Genomic DNA, 19,832 nt, shown 5'->3' with positions numbered 1-19,832 from the left:
TTAAAAAACCTTTAATTGCTCTGTTTCCTAGATTCTTCGCCTTGAACTGCATGGAGCCGTATCCTTTGTAGGCTCAGTCATTTTTCAGATCAAGCCCTGCTCTCTCAAGTGCAGCGTGGTACATAAGGCCCAAGCAAACTGCGTGCTTCTCACAGCCATTACAAAATAGGCCCTAAGGAGTGAGCCCTACAAATTTCACTAAGCCTTTCACTAACAGGTAAAAGTTAACCTGATGGCTTCATTCACATCAGAATAGCTGACCATGCAGGACTGCTGTGATCTCTGTGATCTGCAGACTTTCTGTAGCAAACCCTGGCATCATTAAGCACACCAAATGGATCCAGAGAAATTCAAAGTTTGGGAGGACAACAGCAGTTTGTCTGCAGGCAGCTTTAGCTGCTTTATGCCCAACAGACAGGGCTATGTAGACATGCAGACATTGCCACGTGCTAAACTCATCTTTTACCACAGCAGCAGATAGCGCACTTTGCGATTTACAATCCTTTGTTTTTTTCAAGTTATCATGATCAACACCCACATGCAGATAAATACCACTGTGTAGAGCCTTTGAAATTAAGACCAATTTCCTAGTATTTAGTTTCCCTTTCAGAGGCCACACAGACCAGAAAATTGAACTCTTAAGGTATAGTTATTTTCTTCCTCCTCCTCACCATATCAACACAGATAAATCAAAGCACGGTTCAGCTGTTAACAGAACAGTTAGTGTCAGTGTCCTGAACTCTGCCTTGGACTTGCCTGCAGGTTTACATTTTCATAGTTCAATCCCTGAAAATAACTGCTTTTTTTAGAGGTTTTAGTTCAGGTGGATTTGGGATTGAAGACTTGTTACCTCCTCTGCAACAAAGGAGGAGACGAGACACTAACACCCACCACGAGGGCAGAATACTGAAGATAATATAAAGAACACAGATACTGTAAGTGTAGTTCTCAATCCTTCAACAGTGAAGAAGGCACATCCAGCCCTAGGTAATGGGAAACTTGTAAAAGTCTTCCTCCTTCCCTTAGAGCCTAAATCTATTCTCCTATGGTGGCTCCAGCTCGCTGTTAGCCTCAGGGAGCTGACCCTCTGATCAGGCCCAGTGACAACAAAGGGAGTTCCAATGAAACACACGGGCAGAGAGGATCACAAAGACCCTCTTTAGAAACGGGCTGCAGTTTTCAAGTCAAGCGTGGATATTCATAAAAACAAGAAGCTGACAAACTACAACAGTAAGTAAATTAATCTTACAGCTAAAATCCAACAAAGCCACCGAGACTCCTCCACAAATCGCTCCTGAGCGATGAGCAGTTTTCTGACAATGCTGCCAAGTAGTACACCAAAACCGCTCTTTCTTTCCCAAACGCATCGCACATCACCTTGGTCACGCTGTTTTTCCCCTTACTCCCTCCAAAAATACTTAGGACTACACGGCTCCCTTCCAAGCGCGGATTATTATTTTTGGAGGCGTTACACAAAGCGTGCTCGTGTTTACACCAACGGCGGGGCTCACCCGTGCGGCCCCCGCCAAGTTGCAAGCAGCCCACCCCCTCCACCAAAACCCAACTCCCCCCATCCTCTCCTTCCTTTAAAAAGGGACCGAGGAGGAGAAACAAACGCGGGCCGGGAGGCGAGCCCGGCTCCATCCCCTTCCATTTTACAGCGGGAGCAGGCGAGCAGCGCGCTCCCCGCCCCTCCCCCAGCCACCACATGGCGCCAACAAAAGGCAGCTCCAGAACAAAGGAAGCGCTGCTGCGAGTGCTGCTGCTGCTGCTAGCGCTGCGAGCCCTGCTGGGGCTGCTGCAGGGCCGCGGCTCGCACCGGGGCCTCCCCTCCCACCCCCCCCTCACCCAACCCCGGCCGGGCACCGCCGAGCCCCGCAGCGGGCCCGGCTCCTTCCCCCCCCTCCCATAGCTCTGCCGGTGCCTCCTCCTTACCCCGCGTCCTCCTCGTTCTTGCTGGCGTTGATCTGGTCGCCTTCGGCCCCGTTCTGGCTGGCGGCCGCCCCCGCCGTCCCCGCCGCCGCCGCTCCGGCTGCCGCCGCCGTTGTGGTCGCCGCTGCCGTCGCTGCCGCCGTTGCCGAGCCCGCTGCTGCTGCCGCTGCCCCCGCTGCTGCCGCCGGGGCCCCGCCGGTGTCGGGCTGCTGCTGCTGCTGCTCCCCCCCGGCGCTCTCGGCCGCTTCGTGCCCGTTCTGGGTGGCGCCGGCGGCGGCCGCCAACTGCTGCTCCGCTTCGGACATGCTGCCCCGGCCGCTGAGGCGAGAGGCGCCTGCAACACACGGGCGGAGCGGGCGGGCGGTCAGCGGGCGGCTCCCCCCGGCCTCCCCCACCCCCCCCCTTTCCCCCTCCTTCCTCCTCCTCCTCCTCCCCCCCCCCCCCGCCGGGCCGGGCCGGTCTGATCCGGTCCTCGCCCCTCCCCCCCCCGCCCACCCCACAGGCCCCGTACTCACTTTAAAACCCCGCTCGCGATAAAATCCGGGCCGGCCGGAATCGGATTAAAATCGCCCCCCTTGTGCCCGCCGAGAGCCGCCCGCTGCGCTCCGCCGTCCCCTCCCCGCGGCGCCGCCGCTGCTCCGCGCCGCCTCCTTCCCCCCGCGACACGTCCCCGCCGGCCCGCAGCCCCAACGCGTGGCCGCCTTTATAGCGCCGGAGCCCCGGGCACATCGCAACAAAACGCCTCGTCGTTGGCTTCCGCCGCCCGTCACTCAAGGCCGGTTACGGGTTCTGATTGGCTCAGCGGCGCGGGGCGGGAGCGGAGGGAAGCGGTTGGCGAATGGCCGCCCGCGGCACTGGGCTGAGGGGGGAAGGCGCGCGAGGGGCCTCGCGCCTCAGCTCCCCCCCCCGAGGGGGCCGTGAGGCGGCCGCCGCCTCCCCGCCTGCCTCAGGGCTCGCCGCGGGGTTTTGGCCCCCGGGCGGTTCCGCTGTCGCCCGCCGGGCTCTGGGCTGTGCCCTGGCACAAGCGGAGCTCTCCGCTCTCAGCCCGGGCCTCGGCGTTTTGGCCCGGTTGGAGCCGGGTGAGGTGCGGGGCCCTGGTGGCTCCCGTCAGAGGGGGGCAGAGCGCGGGGCTGGGAGGGCCGGGCACAGCCGCGCCTTTACAAAGGAGAAATCGGGCCCTGTGCTGGAGGGCTGGGAGTAGCGATTATTTCCTAACTCTGTAGTAATGGATGCGGGTGCCGTGAGGGTGCGCTGCCCTCAGGTATCTCCCCTGGCTCTACTTGCTCCCGCTGTTACAGGGCAGGAAAAATGCACGGAGCCAACTGAGCACAGCGAGGCGGTTTTTTGTGAGGCAGCCTAGATCCAGGCTGGCCTTCAGCAAATTGCTTTTAGAGCATCTTTTATCCTCTACAAGAGTTGATTTCTCAAGTTGCAACTCGGTAAAGTTAGAATAGGCTATGCTAGGTGTGATTTTACAGGCTTTATAGCTGCACGAACAGCAGATCACTAAAGAGGAGCACAAAATAAAATCAACATAGTATGTTTAGATTAAGGGCTCCATCCACTTTTTTAAAGTTAAAAACAGCCCACTGCCTCGGGCTATGAGCCAGACCTCTTAAGGGAAAGGAGAGAGAAAAAAAAAAAAAGAAATCATACTTAGTGTTATAATATCTTATTATCATATGAGAAATTGCCCTCTGCTACAGCCAAGAATTTGAAGCCACTCTTCTGTTACGGTGCTGTGGCTTGCCACAAGAGCCATTTTAACTGGTCCAAGCTGCTTTGGGTTCCCATGCACATGCACAGCAAGACTGCATCATATTTGTTACTGGAATTGCAGGGTTTTTTACATATAATTTCTAGAGTGTAAGTTGTTGGACATAGTGGCTATTTGCTTTTGTAAATCCTTTTTTCCTCAAATGTTTACTGCCCACAGATCGAAAAATATTAAAGTGGTCTAAAAACGTGATCAACATGAGTAATTTCAAGAATGCAAGAGCACAGTGTAAAATAGACTGATGTGTGATTTGTCAGCCAGGTGCTCTATTCCTGAAGGATATTCATTTGTAAATATTCTGCTACACCTTCAGACCAAACTATAATAGCTCAGAATTTTATCTTTAGAGATGTTTATCTCAACCTAGTGTGTCGACAGAGTAGGGCAGGCTACGGACAAGCACCACAACTAGCTGTTAAGGCTAAAGTTTGTGAATGAATGTCATGTGAGGTCAGGTCCAGTTACAACAGTATGAAGAGTACCTAACCAGCATGGTTGGAGATTGTAATGCCTGCAGGATAGGTTGTATCTGTTATCTGATAAAGATTCTTATTGTTACAAGACTATTTTTAAACTGTTTTTCTTACATTGAACTTTAAATAAAATGTTAGAAACAAAAACAACAAAAAAACATAAGATGGTCTTTATCCTGATTTATGCCATCTCAGAGAACTTGCCCCACATCCGGCAAGAGAACTTCTGTTGATTTCTTTTAGGCAGCCTTGGCTAAGATTGCAATCAGTTTACACCAAAAAGGTATGGTTCCTGATTAGAATCAGCTAAGCCGCGGTGTCGGCTGCATGTGTTAATTTACACAGTGCTGTCAGTTTGCTTTAACTGGAAAATATCCTGCAGTTGCGTAAATCGCTACGGGGAGAGTTAAGATCAGACTGGTGTTTGCAGGTACAGTTGAATGGGCAGGCTGACACGGTGGCTACTACCTCCCTTCCTCACTAGCCACTTTCTTTTTTGCAGGTTTCTCTGCATGCAGCTGCTGAATGCAGAAACGCCTTCTGAAGTTGTAAGTTCGTAGACCAGCTCGTGAGAGTAAACTGAAATGGGCAGCAGTTTATGTCAGTCTGTCATGTGAGGTTAGGCTCAGCTGATGGATAGAACCTGAGTGGTTTTGATGATACAATTTATTACTTAATCTCCCTCTGCTCTGAATATCCCCTTTGTATTTCATCAAGCCTTGCATTTCATTTGGAGTTCTCCATGTTTTTCCCTTCTCTCTTTTTCAGTTTTCTTTCTTACTTTGCTGCACTTGTTTCATCTTTCCTTTCATAGCTCTTGCACTGATATTTTGGCATATTATCGTTTTCCTGCTTAACAGTGCTTCTTTAAATCAGTTCTCTTTTCCGGCAGCCCATTTCTTCTGGTTAGGTCCATCTCAATCTCTCAGTTTGGCAATTCTAAGTAGCAGTTCCCAACTGCCAAGTCTTATCTGTGATTCCCAGTTGCCCCATTTTGATGTTTGCTGCTTTTTATGTCCCATATCCAACAAGAGGATAACAACGTGGCCGTGTATCTGGTTTGGAAACCGAAGACTTGCATGAGTAACAGAGCCACTCTTTGCATATATATGCATTGAAGACTGAGAGATGAGACTCTGAGCTGTTAATGAGTAATATTTTTCTCACCAGGCCCCATCATGACACAGGTTATTTAAAATAATTCATCTGGAACCTGGGTTTCAGTCCTGCCTTTCACTCCACATTCAAAGCCTGTGGTTAATCAATGAAAAATAGACACACAGCTTGTTGGGCGGTAATCCGTACATGACACATTTACTGCTGAGGAAAAAAAACTAGCATTCTATTTGCTATTTTGTTAATCCTGTAATTACTGTTGTTATTAATGGTGTTGACTGAAGTTCAATTGAATTTTACTTGTGTATGAACTTTTGAAATTGGGCCTAATTTTGCATTTCTGCCAAACTTGTTTACTCCAAGCCCTGCCCTTGCTGTCTGTTCGTAGGAGTTTTGTGCCGTACCCATCTTCATTGCTTCCTTCCCTTTCTTTTTTATCCTATTTCCTTTTTATTTCCATTGCATTGATTTGTATAGTTTCCCTCTTACAGGCAAACAAACAAAAAAACATTTGCTGGTCTGAAAATACTGATGTAATTTATCCCTTTTCCCAAGACTGTGTCTGTCTTGTATAAATCGATGGTAAGCATCTCATTCAGGTCACAGGTGGCCTACTATACATAAAATATCACCCGCAAGTTAGTTCTCATGCAAAATATACATAAATAATAATAATAATAGAATAATAATAATAATAATAACAATAATAACTATGCAAGTAGCCCTGTTGATTTTAACATAATTGTTGAAAGTAAGTGGTCAGAATAGGACTGCAAAAAGGATGCCTTATGCTATACTGAAATAAGATGAAGATGCATTTAAGCAAGTATTTACAATATAATCTTTCAAAGCACATTATTTAACTGCTTGTCTCTTTCCATTTGCATATAATAATAATATTGCTATTAGATTCTTCTTAGAGTCATTTATTCATGGTGGATAGTATCACACTGAGTACTTAATCCCAGAGCTTAGTGGTCTCAATCACCCAAAGCAATATGATGTTAAACATCACGTAGAGCAACGAGAGAGAGAGAGAAGAGGTGGTGCTCTGAAAGGTTGGGTGGAAGCCTAATATCTATATGCAGCATCTCTACACAGTGCCTATATTCAAACTGGGAGGAGCTTTATAGAAGCTGGCAAATCAATGGTAGCCTCTACAGGTGTTCAACATGAGCTCATCCTGAGCAACAACATGGGACAAAGCAGGAAGGTCTTTATTTGAAAATGCATTAGTAGAATTCAATTGCATCGGCTGGCTCATGTTGTAGGAGCTATCCTTTGTGGAACAAAAGGTAAGTAGGACTGGATCGATGCGTGAATGGGCTTGCAATTGAACACTAACAGTTTTGTGCATGATAGAGAAGACTCTCTTTGAAAAGATGTGGAAAACTAGCATAAACAGATGAACCAAAAAAAATGTCTTGCAGCAACTTTCTGAATGGAAATGAATGATTGATTTGTTGAGGCCAGAGAAAAGGATGTCAGCGATAAAGAAGATGAGGAAAACCCGTGCAAGAGTCCCAGCCACGTCAATAAATCACAGATTTACATCTCCCTACCTTGATTTACATCTCCACAGCAGTTTAGATCAATCTGAGCTTGAACCTCACATTCCTGGCAGTGAGGTTTTACCCCCTTCTTTGCACAGCTGGCTGTAAAATAACTCAGTAAAAAAGTGATTGTTTTCAGTCAGATTTGTCTAGCGCACGGTTATTACCAAGACTTTAAATGGAGACAGCTTAAGTTTGAAAGGAGACAGTAGTATGAGGCTGTCAGAGAAGGAAAGGGAGGAGAGACTTGAGATCAGAGCTCATCAGTGCTCTTGCAGATGAGGGAAAGAAGCACAAGGGGAACCTACTGATGTGCCAAGCTGAAACAGCATTTGGGGAAGCAGCAACAGCAAGAATAATTGCAAAAGCTAAGATAGGTGGATAATTAGCTGTGCTAAAAGTGACTGACAACCAAAGAAGAGATCAGTTGAAGATCTGTTGAGAAACTTTCAGATGACAAGAGGAAGCAAAACTATTTTTGAAGTGGATTTACGGTAGAAGCAGACAGATGTGGTAGGAAGACTCTTAAAAGTGAGGTGAGGAGAAGCACTTCTACTGAAGGATTTTTAATTTTTACTTTTTATGTAAAAGAGACAAGTGTGTCTGAGTGGGTGCTGGGCGGTCAGAGCAGAGCAAATGACTGAAGATGTGACTAAATGAAAGAGCGAATGTGAGGGTGATCAGGAAAATAAATAGGATGAGGTCAATAGGGCAAGTGATGGAGTTACAGAGGAAATTTAGGTAAGATGTTTGTTATCACTTAGAGATTTGTAGAAAGGGGAAGCGTCATGAGAATATTTTGTTAATTTTATCTTTAAAGAAAATTGTGAGATAGCAAATAGAGGAAAGCAGAAAGAAAGGCTTGAAATGGGTTAGTCAGCAGCAATAAAAAGCTAGCTAGGATTACATGCGTGCAGATAAGCTGCACAAGTAGAATTGTTTAGCTGTAAGAAGGCAGAAATGGAGGAGGGAGCAGGCTTGCAGGAGAGGAAGTTAGCTTGATCACAGGATTTCCGTCAGAAACACTTTGCACTGCACAAGCAAGCATGGATGAAGCAGGTGCTGAAGGTAAGCTGGTGCTGTGGGTAGGTATGACAGACTTTATCATGAGAGACAGAAGCAAAGAAGTCAGTGGTGGGTGAAAGTTGTGTATACGGCAAATGTACAGCTAGTAATTTTTTATTATTTTTTTCTCTGTTTGACATCAAAATGCATGTAAAGCTAAAATATGTGCAAGTTTCATTTTTAATCAGTGCAACCACTCAGGACTCTGTAGCTTTCATCATGTTATCCAACACAATTTTACATCATTCTGCTTTTCTTTTTCTTGTTAAAAACTAACAATCCACAAGTAATTATTTTGTCCACCTTCTTGCAGTATTAGGGTACAAAGTTCTGAAACAGTATTTTTTCATTTAAAAAGTTACATATCTTTGTTACTGGAGTGAAAATACACCTGCAGCCCCAGTCTTTCAGTGTTGTTATATTCTGTGCCAGCTAAAAATAAGACAACCAAGGCTTGTTAAACCGCTTAACAGATAAGATACGGCAGCAAAGCTATGCCTGGAGAAGTATTCAGAACTGTAATGGTTCATTACATGGTAATTAAAATTTTACTCTTTGATTCTTTCTTTTCTTTAACTCAAAATCACATTCCTGGCCTGCAGGAGTTAGGGAAAATGATTCAGACTGGCCTTTTAGTTATTTGAAATATCTCTTCAAGCACTATAAAGATAATATGCATACAATAATGATATTAAGACAGAGTTGTAAAGATGGGTTTATAGAATCCAAGGATTTTGGAGAAATCTGTGAGATGCTCTCTCTGTAAAAAGACATGTCTTTGTTAGGGAATGCATCGTGTTATTCTCTTAACATATGGGGCCACTTTAAATGTGTAAGGCTGCGTTATTAAACTGTCGTGGGAAGTGTAGCAGGAGGAAACCCGGGGTAATTGGCTGCAGCTTTAGATGCAGCAGCCTGCTCATTGGAGAGCAGAGGATTCTCTGAGATGCTAAAATTAGACAATCTCCGCCCTCCAGAAATGCTTCTGGAAACAGCAAGGAGGAGAAATTCTGACACAGAAAGATGGGGGAAGGAGCGAAGTGCACAGGACGCTGCTGGTGGAGAAGCTTCAGCGTATAAGGGTGCACAGAAGGATACATATATTTTTCTCTAACTTGAGCAACTGGCAAAAAATGCACACAAAAAGGAAATTGCAAGAAAGTTAGTGTTTTACAAGGATATTAAATTCAATGTTTCTTATGTCATAATCTGAAGTATTCACTGGGGCTCAGGAGGCCTTTGAGCTGCTAAATCTAACGTTGGGCTCTCAGACATACTCATTTACTTTGGAAAAAAATGACTCTTGCTGCATTAGCTGAACTAAATCAAAAAGCAGATGAACTTGCAAATCTTTCTACCAGCCTATTTTTCAGAAAGCGTGTTTCTCCATTATCTGAGTTGTTGCAGTGCTTCTAATGCCTTCAGATTAACTGCTGGATAAGCAATCTCTGTCAAGGAAACAAACATCGTATGTCCGTATTAATGAAGGAAAGTCTGCGGCTGATCAAGTCTTGTGTGTTTTCGTTTCTTGGAGCCTTTGTTTTTTCAAGTTATGAGAATAAAAACAATTTCAATCTTTGATTTTTTTAAACATGCTTCAAGCTGGCTGGAAAGAGATGGTGTGATTTTGTTTCTCATTTGTATTTTTACGTTATTTACATGTGAAAAATAAGGCACGGTGTGTCTTTCTTACACTAAACCCACCTTTTGCAGTACACTTACAGTCCTTCTGCTAACCAGGGGCACGTGGTGTCAGCATTTAGGCCTTTTTGCCTCGTATTTTCAGTCAGACTTCACTAAGAAATGATGCCTGCGTAGGTGGCTGTCGGCCCAGCCTCACCTCAGGGGCTCCTGAAGGCCAAGGGGCAGCTCCTGCCGGAGGTGTCAGCCACCCCCTGGGCTCGCACCGTTTCCGATAAGGGCGGCGGAGGCCCGAGGGAGAGGAGCTGCGGTTGTTATCGGCTCTGCCGGCCGGGGCACGCCCCGATAGCGGGCCAGGCCCGGGGGGGCGCTGAGGTGAAACCGGGGGGGGGGACCCGGGGAAGCCCCGGGACGCATGGGGCCGTCCGGTGTGGGCCCTCAGAACGGGGAGGCTGCTGTTTCCTCGTCGTGTGTCTGTGATAAAACCAGTAGCACTGGATGGAGACTGTATTTATAATATAAAAAAATAAAAAAAAAGCAGAATGGCGGTGTTGAGGAGCTGGGAGCTCGGGGCGCTGTGCCTGCTGTGCCGGAGATCCGGCAGGGAAATAAAATAAGCGCTGCCACGACAAACACCGAGTTAAATAACCCGCAGAGCGCTTGCGCGCTGAAACGCTCCTTCCCTTCTCAAACCCGCCAGCTCCCCCACATCGCCTTCCCCCTGCTGAGGGGACTCAGCCCGCTGCGAGCTCACGGCTCGCGGGGCGGTCCCGAGCGGGAGGTAAAACCCGGGCTTTGTCTGGGCGAAACAACAACAAAAAGCACAACGGGCACCAAAACCCTCCCCACACGTCCACCACCCCTCCTCTACTCTCATATTTATTACACAAAGCGCTCAGAAAGGGACAAACGCGGGCTCTGAAGCGAGCTTTGGGCAGCAGCCCTTTCGCGCCGGGGCTGTGGCGGCGCTGCCCGGCCGCCATTTCGGAGCCCCCCCCGCGCACGCAGGCAGCGGGGCCCGCCCGCCGCTGGGGCGCGGAGGCCATCTTGTGGCCGAGCCGGGCGGAGCCGTCGCCTAGCAACGGCGGCGCGGCGGGAAGGTGCGTGGCATGGCGGCCGGCACGGGGCCTGAGGGGACCGAGCTGCTGTGGGGTGAAGGAGCCCCTTCCTCGCCTCAGATCCTTGGGGCTGCCGCTGCAGGGAGCTGCGGCTCCAGGCTTGCCGGGCGTGGGTGGTTTCAGCCCCGGGGGGTCTGTGCCGGCAGCCCCCTCGCTGGGGGTCCGGGGTTGTTCCTGGCAAAACATCGCCCCGAGAGGGTGGGGTGAGAAGAAAAGTGGTCATAGTTCCTAGGAAACCGCTTCCAGGAGTCACAGAGCGGTTCTGTAGCCTAATAGCTTGTTAACAGGCTGATCCACTCAGTTAGGAAACTGGCACTTTGTCTCGAGTCCATAAGTATGAGAATTAATTAGCAGTTGGGAAATACGGCGTGGCTTGTAGATGGATCAGGTCCAAGTGATAAATCCCACAGAGCATTCTTTGTGCATAAGAATACAGATTTGGGGTTTGGTGGAACACACGGGTTTTAGATGGGGAATGTCGGGTACTGCAGTGGGCCTGGCTCTTTTTGCAGGTAGTACAGTCTATGGGATGTTTCTCACATCCATTGTTTGAGTTAGTGACATTTAAGAGTAATAATATCTCATGATTACCTAACATTTAATTTTGGCATATTTTCTACAAACATTACTCTACTAGAAATGGGAATGTGAATTACAGGGTGCTCACTAGTCCAGGGAAAATCTCACGTGGATGCTCTGAAATTGGGATATTTTGTTCCTAGAGCGCACCACGAGTGTCGCTGCAGGTCTCTGAATGGTGGAGAAACCCCAAATGTCATGAACTTATGTCATTGCAGTACAAAAGAGGCATTTGAGTTCTGACTTAGAAGCGAAGATGCAGATGTTAATGCCTGAACCTCAGATTTTTGTGGAAAGAACTCTGGCCCTCATCAAACCAGATGTCGTTGATAAAGAGGAAGAAATAGAGGATGTCATTCTCAGATCAGGATTTTTGATCGTTCAGGTAACAGACTGTGTTCCAGAGAAAATAATTGCAGTTGATAAGTCAGAACATTGTTTGTCTTAACTTGCAGCCATCAAGACAGTAACTAAAAGCTCATGTGTCCAGAAAGCATTTGTGTTTTTCATGCCATTAGCTACAACTGCCAGAGCTACAATTTTGCTGACCATGGGAAAACACAGACTTTGTTGATAAACTGGGATTTAGCAAACATATGTAGCAGATAAGTGGACTCTCCAAAGTAACTCTTTGGAGAGTGTCTACTTTCCAGCAGCACAATGTTTCTTGTACCCATTTGCCAAGTGAGTGCTTCCAGAATTAATTGACCTATGTTGGTGTCCAATTGTGGTCTGACATGTTTTCTGGTTTCCACTGTTGATTTCTTTTTGGTTTTGTTTTTTGGTTTTGTAAATAGGCTTTGTGAATGTTTAAATTCAGAACAAATGTTTCGTTTAAATAGGCCTTGCTGAGTTCTTTTTAAATTTGGATCTGACACAGTGGTCATGGGAATGTTGCCTGGAGCATTGCTGCAACCCTTCTGCTACTTGGAAAGACTCTAAGGTGTGATTTTCAGCAGAGGTTGCGTTGAGGGAAAAAATTGCCTTTAGCTGGCAAGGAAATGTATTCTCTAGGCCCTTTTTTAGGGGGCTTGTCACACACTCTCTTTGTAAGAGCAGATTAAAAAAAAACAAAAAAAAGTATTAAAATAAGCCAGAATCCCTAGATGACTTTGAAGCAAGGGATATGTCAGGATCTGCGGCAGGGAGCAGCCAGCAATGCAGCTCTGTGCCTGGCAGGCAGTCATTTATACTCTCGTCCAGAAACGGATCGTAACAAGGTAAAATCCCTTCCTCCAGGTTACCCAGCGGGGCGGCCGCTGGGTGCCGCTGTCCTCCTCCTCCTCCTCCTCTTTCTCCTTGTTCTGGGGCAGTAGCACCCTAGGTCACGGTACTTTGCTCCGGCTGAGCAAACTTTATCTCCCTATCTCTTTATATCAGATGTTTATCTTTTTTTTTTTTTTTTCCCTAAAGGTATGATCTTTCATCCTTGTAAATGTCTCTCTTTTCCTACACTTTTTTTTTTCTTTCCCTACACTTCTGGTTGTTTTATTTACAGAGGTGAGATTAATTAATTAATTTATTTATTTTTAATGAGAATACATTTTTAGTATCTTCTGATGCCGCCAGTAAATTTTGGCACTGAAGCTGTTAGGAATCTGAATTTGCATTACTATGTATCATGTAAGATCAGGCTCAAAGAAAGCACTTTTTAATACATTTAATTCTCTTTTTTGTGACTGCCCTGTGCCCTCTGATGGATAACCTACTGAACTTGGAGGCTAGGCTGCTATTGTGAAAAGTAAAGCCTAAGAATGAAAAAAAATTGCATAATTAACATTGTGGGTTGAAATCTACGTAAAAGTAGAACATTATTGTGGAACAGCTGAATAATTAAATACTGTTGTTATAATGCTTTTCACTTTTACTATACAGTGCCCTGACTACTTGAAGTCATTCAGCAGTTTTAAATGCTGTAGTTTGTGTACACTGAAATCACACCTTACTCAAATGGCATGTTTGTCTGCTTAATTAACATGGAAACTTATTGCTTTTTGGTGCTCTGTGCCTCAAAGAGGATCAGGTGTGGGAGAATCGATTAGGTTAGCAAGTTACTCTGTGTCTGTCAGGCCTGCACTTGAAAATGTGACTGCACCAGAGAACTGTGTGGTATCTGTGGTAGCAAGCTATCTTAATTTAGCAAGATTTTTTTTTAAATTCTCTTTTATTTTACACTTATTTTTTTTAGAAACGGAAGCTCCAGTTAAGCCCAGAGCAATGTAGCAACTTTTATGCAGAACAATATGGAAAAATGTTTTTTCCCAATTTAACAGCCTATATGAGCTCTGGACCTCTAGTTGCTATGGTTCTTGCCAGACGTAACGCAGTCTCGTACTGGAAGGAATTGCTCGGACCATCAAACAGCATAAAAGCTAGGAGGACTCACCCTCACAGGTAACTCACTGGTTTGCCATGGTGAAATCAGGAGGGTTTTCTCATTCACTTAAATGAGACCGGAATTTCTCTGTCTCCCCCTCTTCTTCTCTGCCTCTTTCAGCTGAGATGCAGATTTAGATCAGCCTGTTATCATCCTAAATTATGTGTAAAATAACTTTTAACCCTTTTTATTTTTTTGGAGTAGGTACAGTTAACCCCTTTTTCCAAGAATGCTGTGTGCGTGAACGCAAATTTTAGGGTGCTACTCGGTTTGTTTAAAAAACAAAATCAACCCATTGCTTTGTAACCAGTCCATATATATTGCTTTTATATCCCGAGACTGTTGAGAGCTGAAAGAGATTTGCAGCTGCCTACCAAACAGTTCTTTCTCTTGCTTTTAGTTTAAGAGCAATCTATGGGACTGATGAGCTGAGGAATGCGCTTCATGGCAGCCTCAACATTTTTTCAGCAGAAAGAGAAATTCGATTCATGTTTCCAGAAGGTAAAATGGTGCAAACAATGTATTGCCCATGTTTGGGAGGATAGCAGTCTGCTCAGTTGTTGATTGTCCCTTTTCAGACTCTAAATATAATTTGATTTAGAAGGGCTCGGGTTTGTTTGCTTTGTGCAAATGTGTATCTCTTTAAGTTGATATTCTCTGCTACAAAGTGCATACCAAAATCAATTTGAAGAGCTATTATAGCTACAGAGACTGCCTCCACTTTTCAGACTCTGTAGTTTGGGAATTGGAGTGAGTAAGGCTGGTAAATGAGAGGAAATGAGAAGCTGTTATACTCCAGCATGTTTTTCTGGCACTGTCAGCCCAGGGACTCCTGTTGGCTCGAGGAGACTCACTCCCTTGGGCTGAGGATGAGTAATTCCTGTTCAACAGTAGCTGAGTGCTCACATTACAGTGCAATTCCAGAGTTAAGTGCCAAAGAAATGGGCCATAGCACCTGGACAGGCTGGGAGATGATCTCTTGTTTGTAATGTTTGAAAGATTTGGTCTGTGACAGAAAGATGTGAGGGAAACTGACCAGAAAAGTGTCTGCTTTGTCAGCTGGATCCCTTAGTTTCGTAAAAGTTGTTACACTCCCTACAGACCATACCTCCTGTGAACTATGGCTCTTTTCTTCGTCTTGACAACAAAGCTAGGCTTAATGTGAGATTTAGGCTTTCAGAAACCAGCTTCATACTGCAAGAAGGAAGTACAAAACATGGGCTATATTGTTTCTCTCCTACCCCCAATGAATCTTCAAGGATATAGGTGTTTCCCCAGATGATCCAAGTTCCTCTCCTTCCATAATTGGCTATAATTAGCAAGATTACCTCAGGGATGTTGTAAAGGGATTTAAGTAGTTTCTTTACAGTTGGCTGTGTGAGAAGCTCTACCAACCATTGTGTATTATTAACTTATATGAGTCTCTGCTTACCTATAAACTACTGTTGAAAGAATGCCTTTTTTGATCGTTCTACAAACTGCTGTCAAATACCTGTGGTTACTCTTTACAGTGATCTTGGAGCCAATTCCAGCTGGGCAGAGAGCTAGGGATTACTTGAACCTTTATGTAAATCCTACCTTACTAGCAGGGCTCACTGCACTTTGTAAAGAGAAGCCTGCAGATCCTATGGTACGTACAGTGTATCAGCATCGTGTTGTGTGCTTTGTGATACGTTTCCTCTGTGTTAGAATTTGTGGTCTCTGTAGGAAAACTCCTCCTCTGTTAAAGAGCTGTGCTCCTTTAGCTACCTGCTAATGAGGTAGCCAAATAACATTTGCCTTTCAATAAGTTGATTTGTTTGTTAACAGATGAAATGAGGGCCTGGACTAAATGAAATCAGCTTTGAGAAAATGACAGTTGTTTTTGGTGACTTTGCTAACTGTTGCTAGCACATAGTAGCTATAGACACCTGTAAAGGTAAACAGGGGCTATCATACGATGCCAAATACACATTTTTTATTTTGTTTAATGTTTCTGAGGTGAGTTTGAAATGAAGTAACTCTAATAATAGATTCTAGGTAAGATTAGATGTTAATCACACTGGCAGTAGTTATGTGGTTGAGTAAAACAATGTAGAGTTTGTAGCAAACTGCCCATGTTTTGTCATCGTTATGCTTTATTTCATAATATTAACTTCATCCTTCTTTAGGATAAACAATTATCTCAACTATATGGCATTGATAACATTTATTTGGGCTGTTCCGTAGTTCACCAGGAAAACTAATTAGGTTTCGCTCAGAAGAATCATATCTTGAATAATCAAACTGACCTATGGAAAATTCTGTCATCTTAACCCTTTCTATTTAGCAAGTTGTCGCATCTTGCACTTCTTTCACAAGTTATTCCTTTTAACCAAGAATTTCATACAAATTGCTGATCTTAATGGAAAGACTAGAGTTCATTTCTTGTATTTTTCTTTTCAGGCCCTACAGAAATTGCCTTTCATCTGGGAAAATGTGGGGGTTTCTTTGTTAGTTTTATTTTTTATTGGTAGTATTCTTAAAGTTCAAGTAATTCACACCAGTACTTCTTAAAGAATACTGATAATTAATCAGTGACAATTTACTGGCAGCTGTGGTGGATTCAACATCAGTTTTCTAATCAACATTGCATTTTTCTGAAAGATTCCACAGGGAAAAAGAAAGAAGCCTTAAAAATAATTTAGAGGTATTTCTGTGACCTGTGTGATATACATGAGGTCAGATTAAATGTACTCTGATTGTTCCAGTTTTGTAATCTGTTCACTTTATCCATACGTCTGGCACCGTTAGCACAGAAATCTAGAAAATAGGGATGGAAGGTTCCTGAAGTAGTCATTCCATCCACCCCTTTGCCGAAGGGCCCAACCAATTGTATGTAACCATTCCTAACTGATGTTTGTCTGGCCTGTTCTTTAGCACTCCAAATGATGGAGAATCTACTGTCTCCCTAGGCAATCTATTTCAGCGCTTAATTACACTTAGTTGAAAATCTTTCACTAAAAGTTAGCCCAAATCTCCTCTGCTCCGGTTTTAAACCCATGACAATTTTTGTTTTGTTTTACTAGCCCCAGAGGACATTGTGTCCACTGTAATATCTCCTTTTTTTTTTTTTTTTTTTTAAAAAAAAAAGCACGCTATTGCATATTTGCAGTGTCACCATCTTTTTTTCCCTTCAGTTATTTCTTCACTATATTAAAAAAAAAAAAAAAAAAAAACAGCTTATTTTTTCTATCTTATCTTGTAGGCCACATTTCTCTGAATCTATTTGTTTCCAATTAATCTCTATATTTTCAGCACAGTTTCCTAGCATATTTTTTAAACCTATCCTTTTTGTAACTGGTAATTAAAGTGTTTCTTACCTTACTGGGATACTGTTCTATCAATTCTTTCACTTCAGGATATGGTATCTGTTTTACATAGCGTTCCAGAAACAAATCATTGACGGCCCTGTGAAGTAAATAAGGATGTGTTAAATCTTCTCTTTACAAGTGGAGAAACTGAAGCAGAGGTTACTTTGCCTAAGGCCAGGCCAAGACATTGGCAGATTAAGTTAGGACTCAAGACATTCCTACCTCTCACATTCTTACTTAAGCACAATTTGCTGGAAAATGTACAAGATGAATTTCAAAAAGTCCCCATGTTTTGTTTTTAAGCTTAAGGCATTATAAGGTGATTTCAGTGTAGAAGACTGTGGCATTGTTAATGAATCGTTACTAGATAGGCTATCTGTAAGTGTTTCTGGGAATAATATTTTAAGCACTTTAATACATATTGTACAGCTTCATTCCAAAACAGACTTCAGTTTATTTGAAGTATGGCCAAAATATTCTTATACACAAAGACAGACATTTCCAGGAAAAGTTGTCTTCTAAAGATCAGCGTGAGTTATTCAAAAGCAATGCAAACTGTGAAGATTTAAAAGAACGTCTAGAAAAATCAGGCTATTTGTAGGTTCATTTTTTTCTGAAAGGTCTTCATTTTGCAGCACAGTAGGAGAGTGCATCAGAGGCTTCAGACAAGGCTCCAAATAGTCTTCTATACATTATGTAGGGGAAAAAAAAAAGAAAAACAAAACATCAACAAAACAAAATTGAAAATGTGTGTTTAACTTTTCTTTGTTATACATCCAGACTTGGCTTGCTGACTGGTTGATTGAGCACAACCCTAATAAACCCAAGCTACGACATCAAATCACTGAAGAAGAGCATCGGGAGTGAAAAACATCACTCACTGGAAACCACCTCAAGCATTCAAATTACAGATCTATATTATCATTGGCACTGTATCCCTTCAGTGTACAATTAGTGGTGTACAATTAATGTAATCTGAAGTAAATATTGTCTTAACTACCCATGTCTTTGTGGGATAAACCTTTCAGTTAACCACGATTTAAGTTAGAGTAGCTTTTCTGTTGACTTGGAGAATGCAGAATTACATGATAAATTTACTGTGTCAAGTGATTAGAAAAAGATGAAATGATCTTGTGGTGTTACTTACACCGCTGCTTTCCCCAATCACCTTGTTTTGTCTGTTTGGGGAAAACAAAATTATTTAGAGCACTGCAGATTCCTCAATGCCATACAGCTGGCCCATCCTTTGTGAAACTGTAATTTGTCTCCAGCAATTGCCAAGAGGTGCAAATCCCATTATGAAGGAGAGGTACCTGAATGTAACTTAGAAAACAGGTACTGGTGGCATCGTATTAGCAACTTGAGAATTTTTATTGTTGGTTACATCACCGAGCTATGGTCACTCTTACAGATGATTCACTCAAGGCTGATGCATTTTGTCAGAATATTATTTGAAGGCCTTAATTAAAGCTACATTGAACGTACATTTCCTATCTCGACAGGAAAAAAAACACAATGGTTATAAATCAGTCTCAGATTTCCATTAGAAGTCACAAGAAGGTTTACTTTAGTCAAGAACTAATGATATCTTCCAACACTTGTTTAAAGAAAGGTGTTTAATTGCAGCAGCTCACCTTAAGGGTGTTTTCTGTGTTCTACTGCACTTAAAAGGTCTGCCGCTTTCTGCTGTTTTCCTTGTATTGTTGGTTACACTTGGACTTTAATGTGTTCTGTTGGAGAATTTCAATCAAACGCATTAGGGGCTGTGTTGTTCAACAGACAATGTGTTAATCATGCACTATTATCTATTATTAATGTAATTGGACTTTTTTGGGGGGGGCTGGGGCATGCTTGGGGTCCTTTTTTGATTTCTTAGGTGTTGCATTTGCCCTGTTAACATCAAGGTTTGCATCCTATGTCTTTCCTGCCTTGCATGGAGAAAACAATGTTGTTCTGCCAGCTCTGAAATATTAGCATTCTTGACTAATACTAAATAAATAAACAACTTCATAGTTTATTTTATGACAAGCCTTGCTTGATTAATTACCAGAAACATTAAACTTTTTTTTAAAGCTAATTGTTTATCTTTTCAGTGGAGTAAGTGACTGTTGCCACCCCAAAGAATAAACATACCGAAAAGCAGTCCCTACAATAGTGAGATCTACAAGTCTTGAGACTTAAGAGTTTTTTGTTTTTTTTTTTTAAAAAGAAAGCCCAAAACCTCAACTATAAAGAAAAAAAAAAGAGGTCATTAGAAATCCTCTGAACAGATCTCTTTATAACTAATTTCTTTTGCCTGCTATTATTGTTCCCTATAAGCGTCTGATTGCTGCAGTTACAGGACAGTTGTGCATTGTGGTTTCCTGTCAGCCAAACCAACAAATTCTCATTTGAACCCAACAGAAACAAAAATTCAGTGAATTCACAATACATTCTCCTTCATTTTTTGTCAGCTATGATGGTATTTGCTTCCTGATTTTGATGTGTTGCAGCTTGACAATAAATATCTCCTTTAAGTTACAGCTGAAGTTCTTAGTTTGTCTCTTGCGACAGACCTGTGTTGTGTTATAGCTATAGAAGATTTGTAACTTCCCCAGCGAGTATGTGGGTTCTGTGGTATACCGAGAGGGTAGGAGCAAGGGCAAAACCGGCTAAAGTTATTGCATGGTTATAGAAATAACATTGGTATCAGTCATTCAAGTGGATGTCTGTTATGGATTTTATTCTCTAATATTAGAGCTAACACCTTCAATCGCTGACTGGTGTTCACTTCAATTTTTTAAAGGGAAAGAGAGGAGATGCATTCATCCCTTGGATGCCATTCTGCTCACTGTATCTATACACCTCCCACAGGTATTAATCCAGAAAA

The 19,832-nt window shown here is 43.5% G+C and overlaps 2 protein-coding genes across 11 annotated transcripts in view; one reads left to right on the top strand and one right to left on the bottom strand.

The window, feature by feature from the left end:
• HNRNPAB (heterogeneous nuclear ribonucleoprotein A/B) overlaps window positions 1-2,597 on the bottom strand; it is a 29,353-nt gene extending 26,756 nt beyond the window's left edge. For 4 of the 8 annotated variants that reach the window (XM_068698026.1, XM_068698023.1, XM_068698025.1 and 1 more), the window contains exons 1-2: window positions 2,448-2,597; window positions 1,936-2,266 (exon numbers count right to left, since the gene is read on the bottom strand). In XM_068698026.1, coding sequence (XP_068554127.1) covers window positions 1,936-2,237 — 302 coding nt within the window. In that variant the 5' untranslated portion in view covers window positions 2,238-2,266; window positions 2,448-2,597. The remainder of the gene's footprint in view (window positions 1-1,935; window positions 2,267-2,447) is intronic. The other 4 variants (XM_068698031.1, XM_068698030.1, XM_068698029.1 and 1 more) reach the window with 2 other exon arrangements.
• Window positions 2,598-2,748: 151 nt separating this feature from the next.
• On the top strand, window positions 2,749-18,985 carry NME5 (NME/NM23 family member 5). Of its 3 annotated transcripts, XM_068698033.1 has the most exons (8): window positions 2,749-3,011; window positions 4,685-4,730; window positions 6,729-7,919; window positions 11,473-11,639; window positions 13,443-13,648; window positions 14,032-14,132; window positions 15,143-15,261; window positions 17,744-18,985. In XM_068698033.1, exons 3-8 carry the CDS (start codon window positions 7,898-7,900, stop codon window positions 17,828-17,830), a joined length of 702 nt encoding a protein of 233 aa, XP_068554134.1. In that variant the 5' UTR covers window positions 2,749-3,011; window positions 4,685-4,730; window positions 6,729-7,897; the 3' UTR covers window positions 17,831-18,985. The 3 variants fall into 3 exon arrangements, with proteins under 3 accessions (XP_068554134.1, XP_068554133.1, XP_068554135.1); XM_068698032.1 differs by lacking the exons at window positions 2,749-3,011; window positions 4,685-4,730 and having other exon boundaries at window positions 6,018-7,919; XM_068698034.1 differs by lacking the exons at window positions 2,749-3,011; window positions 4,685-4,730; window positions 6,729-7,919 and adding an exon at window positions 10,474-10,657.
• The last annotated feature ends 847 nt before the right edge of the window (window positions 18,986-19,832 follow it).

This window comes from Anas acuta, chromosome 14 (genome assembly GCF_963932015.1).
Source record: "Anas acuta chromosome 14, bAnaAcu1.1, whole genome shotgun sequence".
NCBI classification, from domain to species: domain Eukaryota; kingdom Metazoa; phylum Chordata; class Aves; order Anseriformes; family Anatidae; genus Anas; species Anas acuta.
Note: the sequence above shows the minus strand (reverse complement) of the source record. Positions and strands in the feature narration are given on the sequence as shown.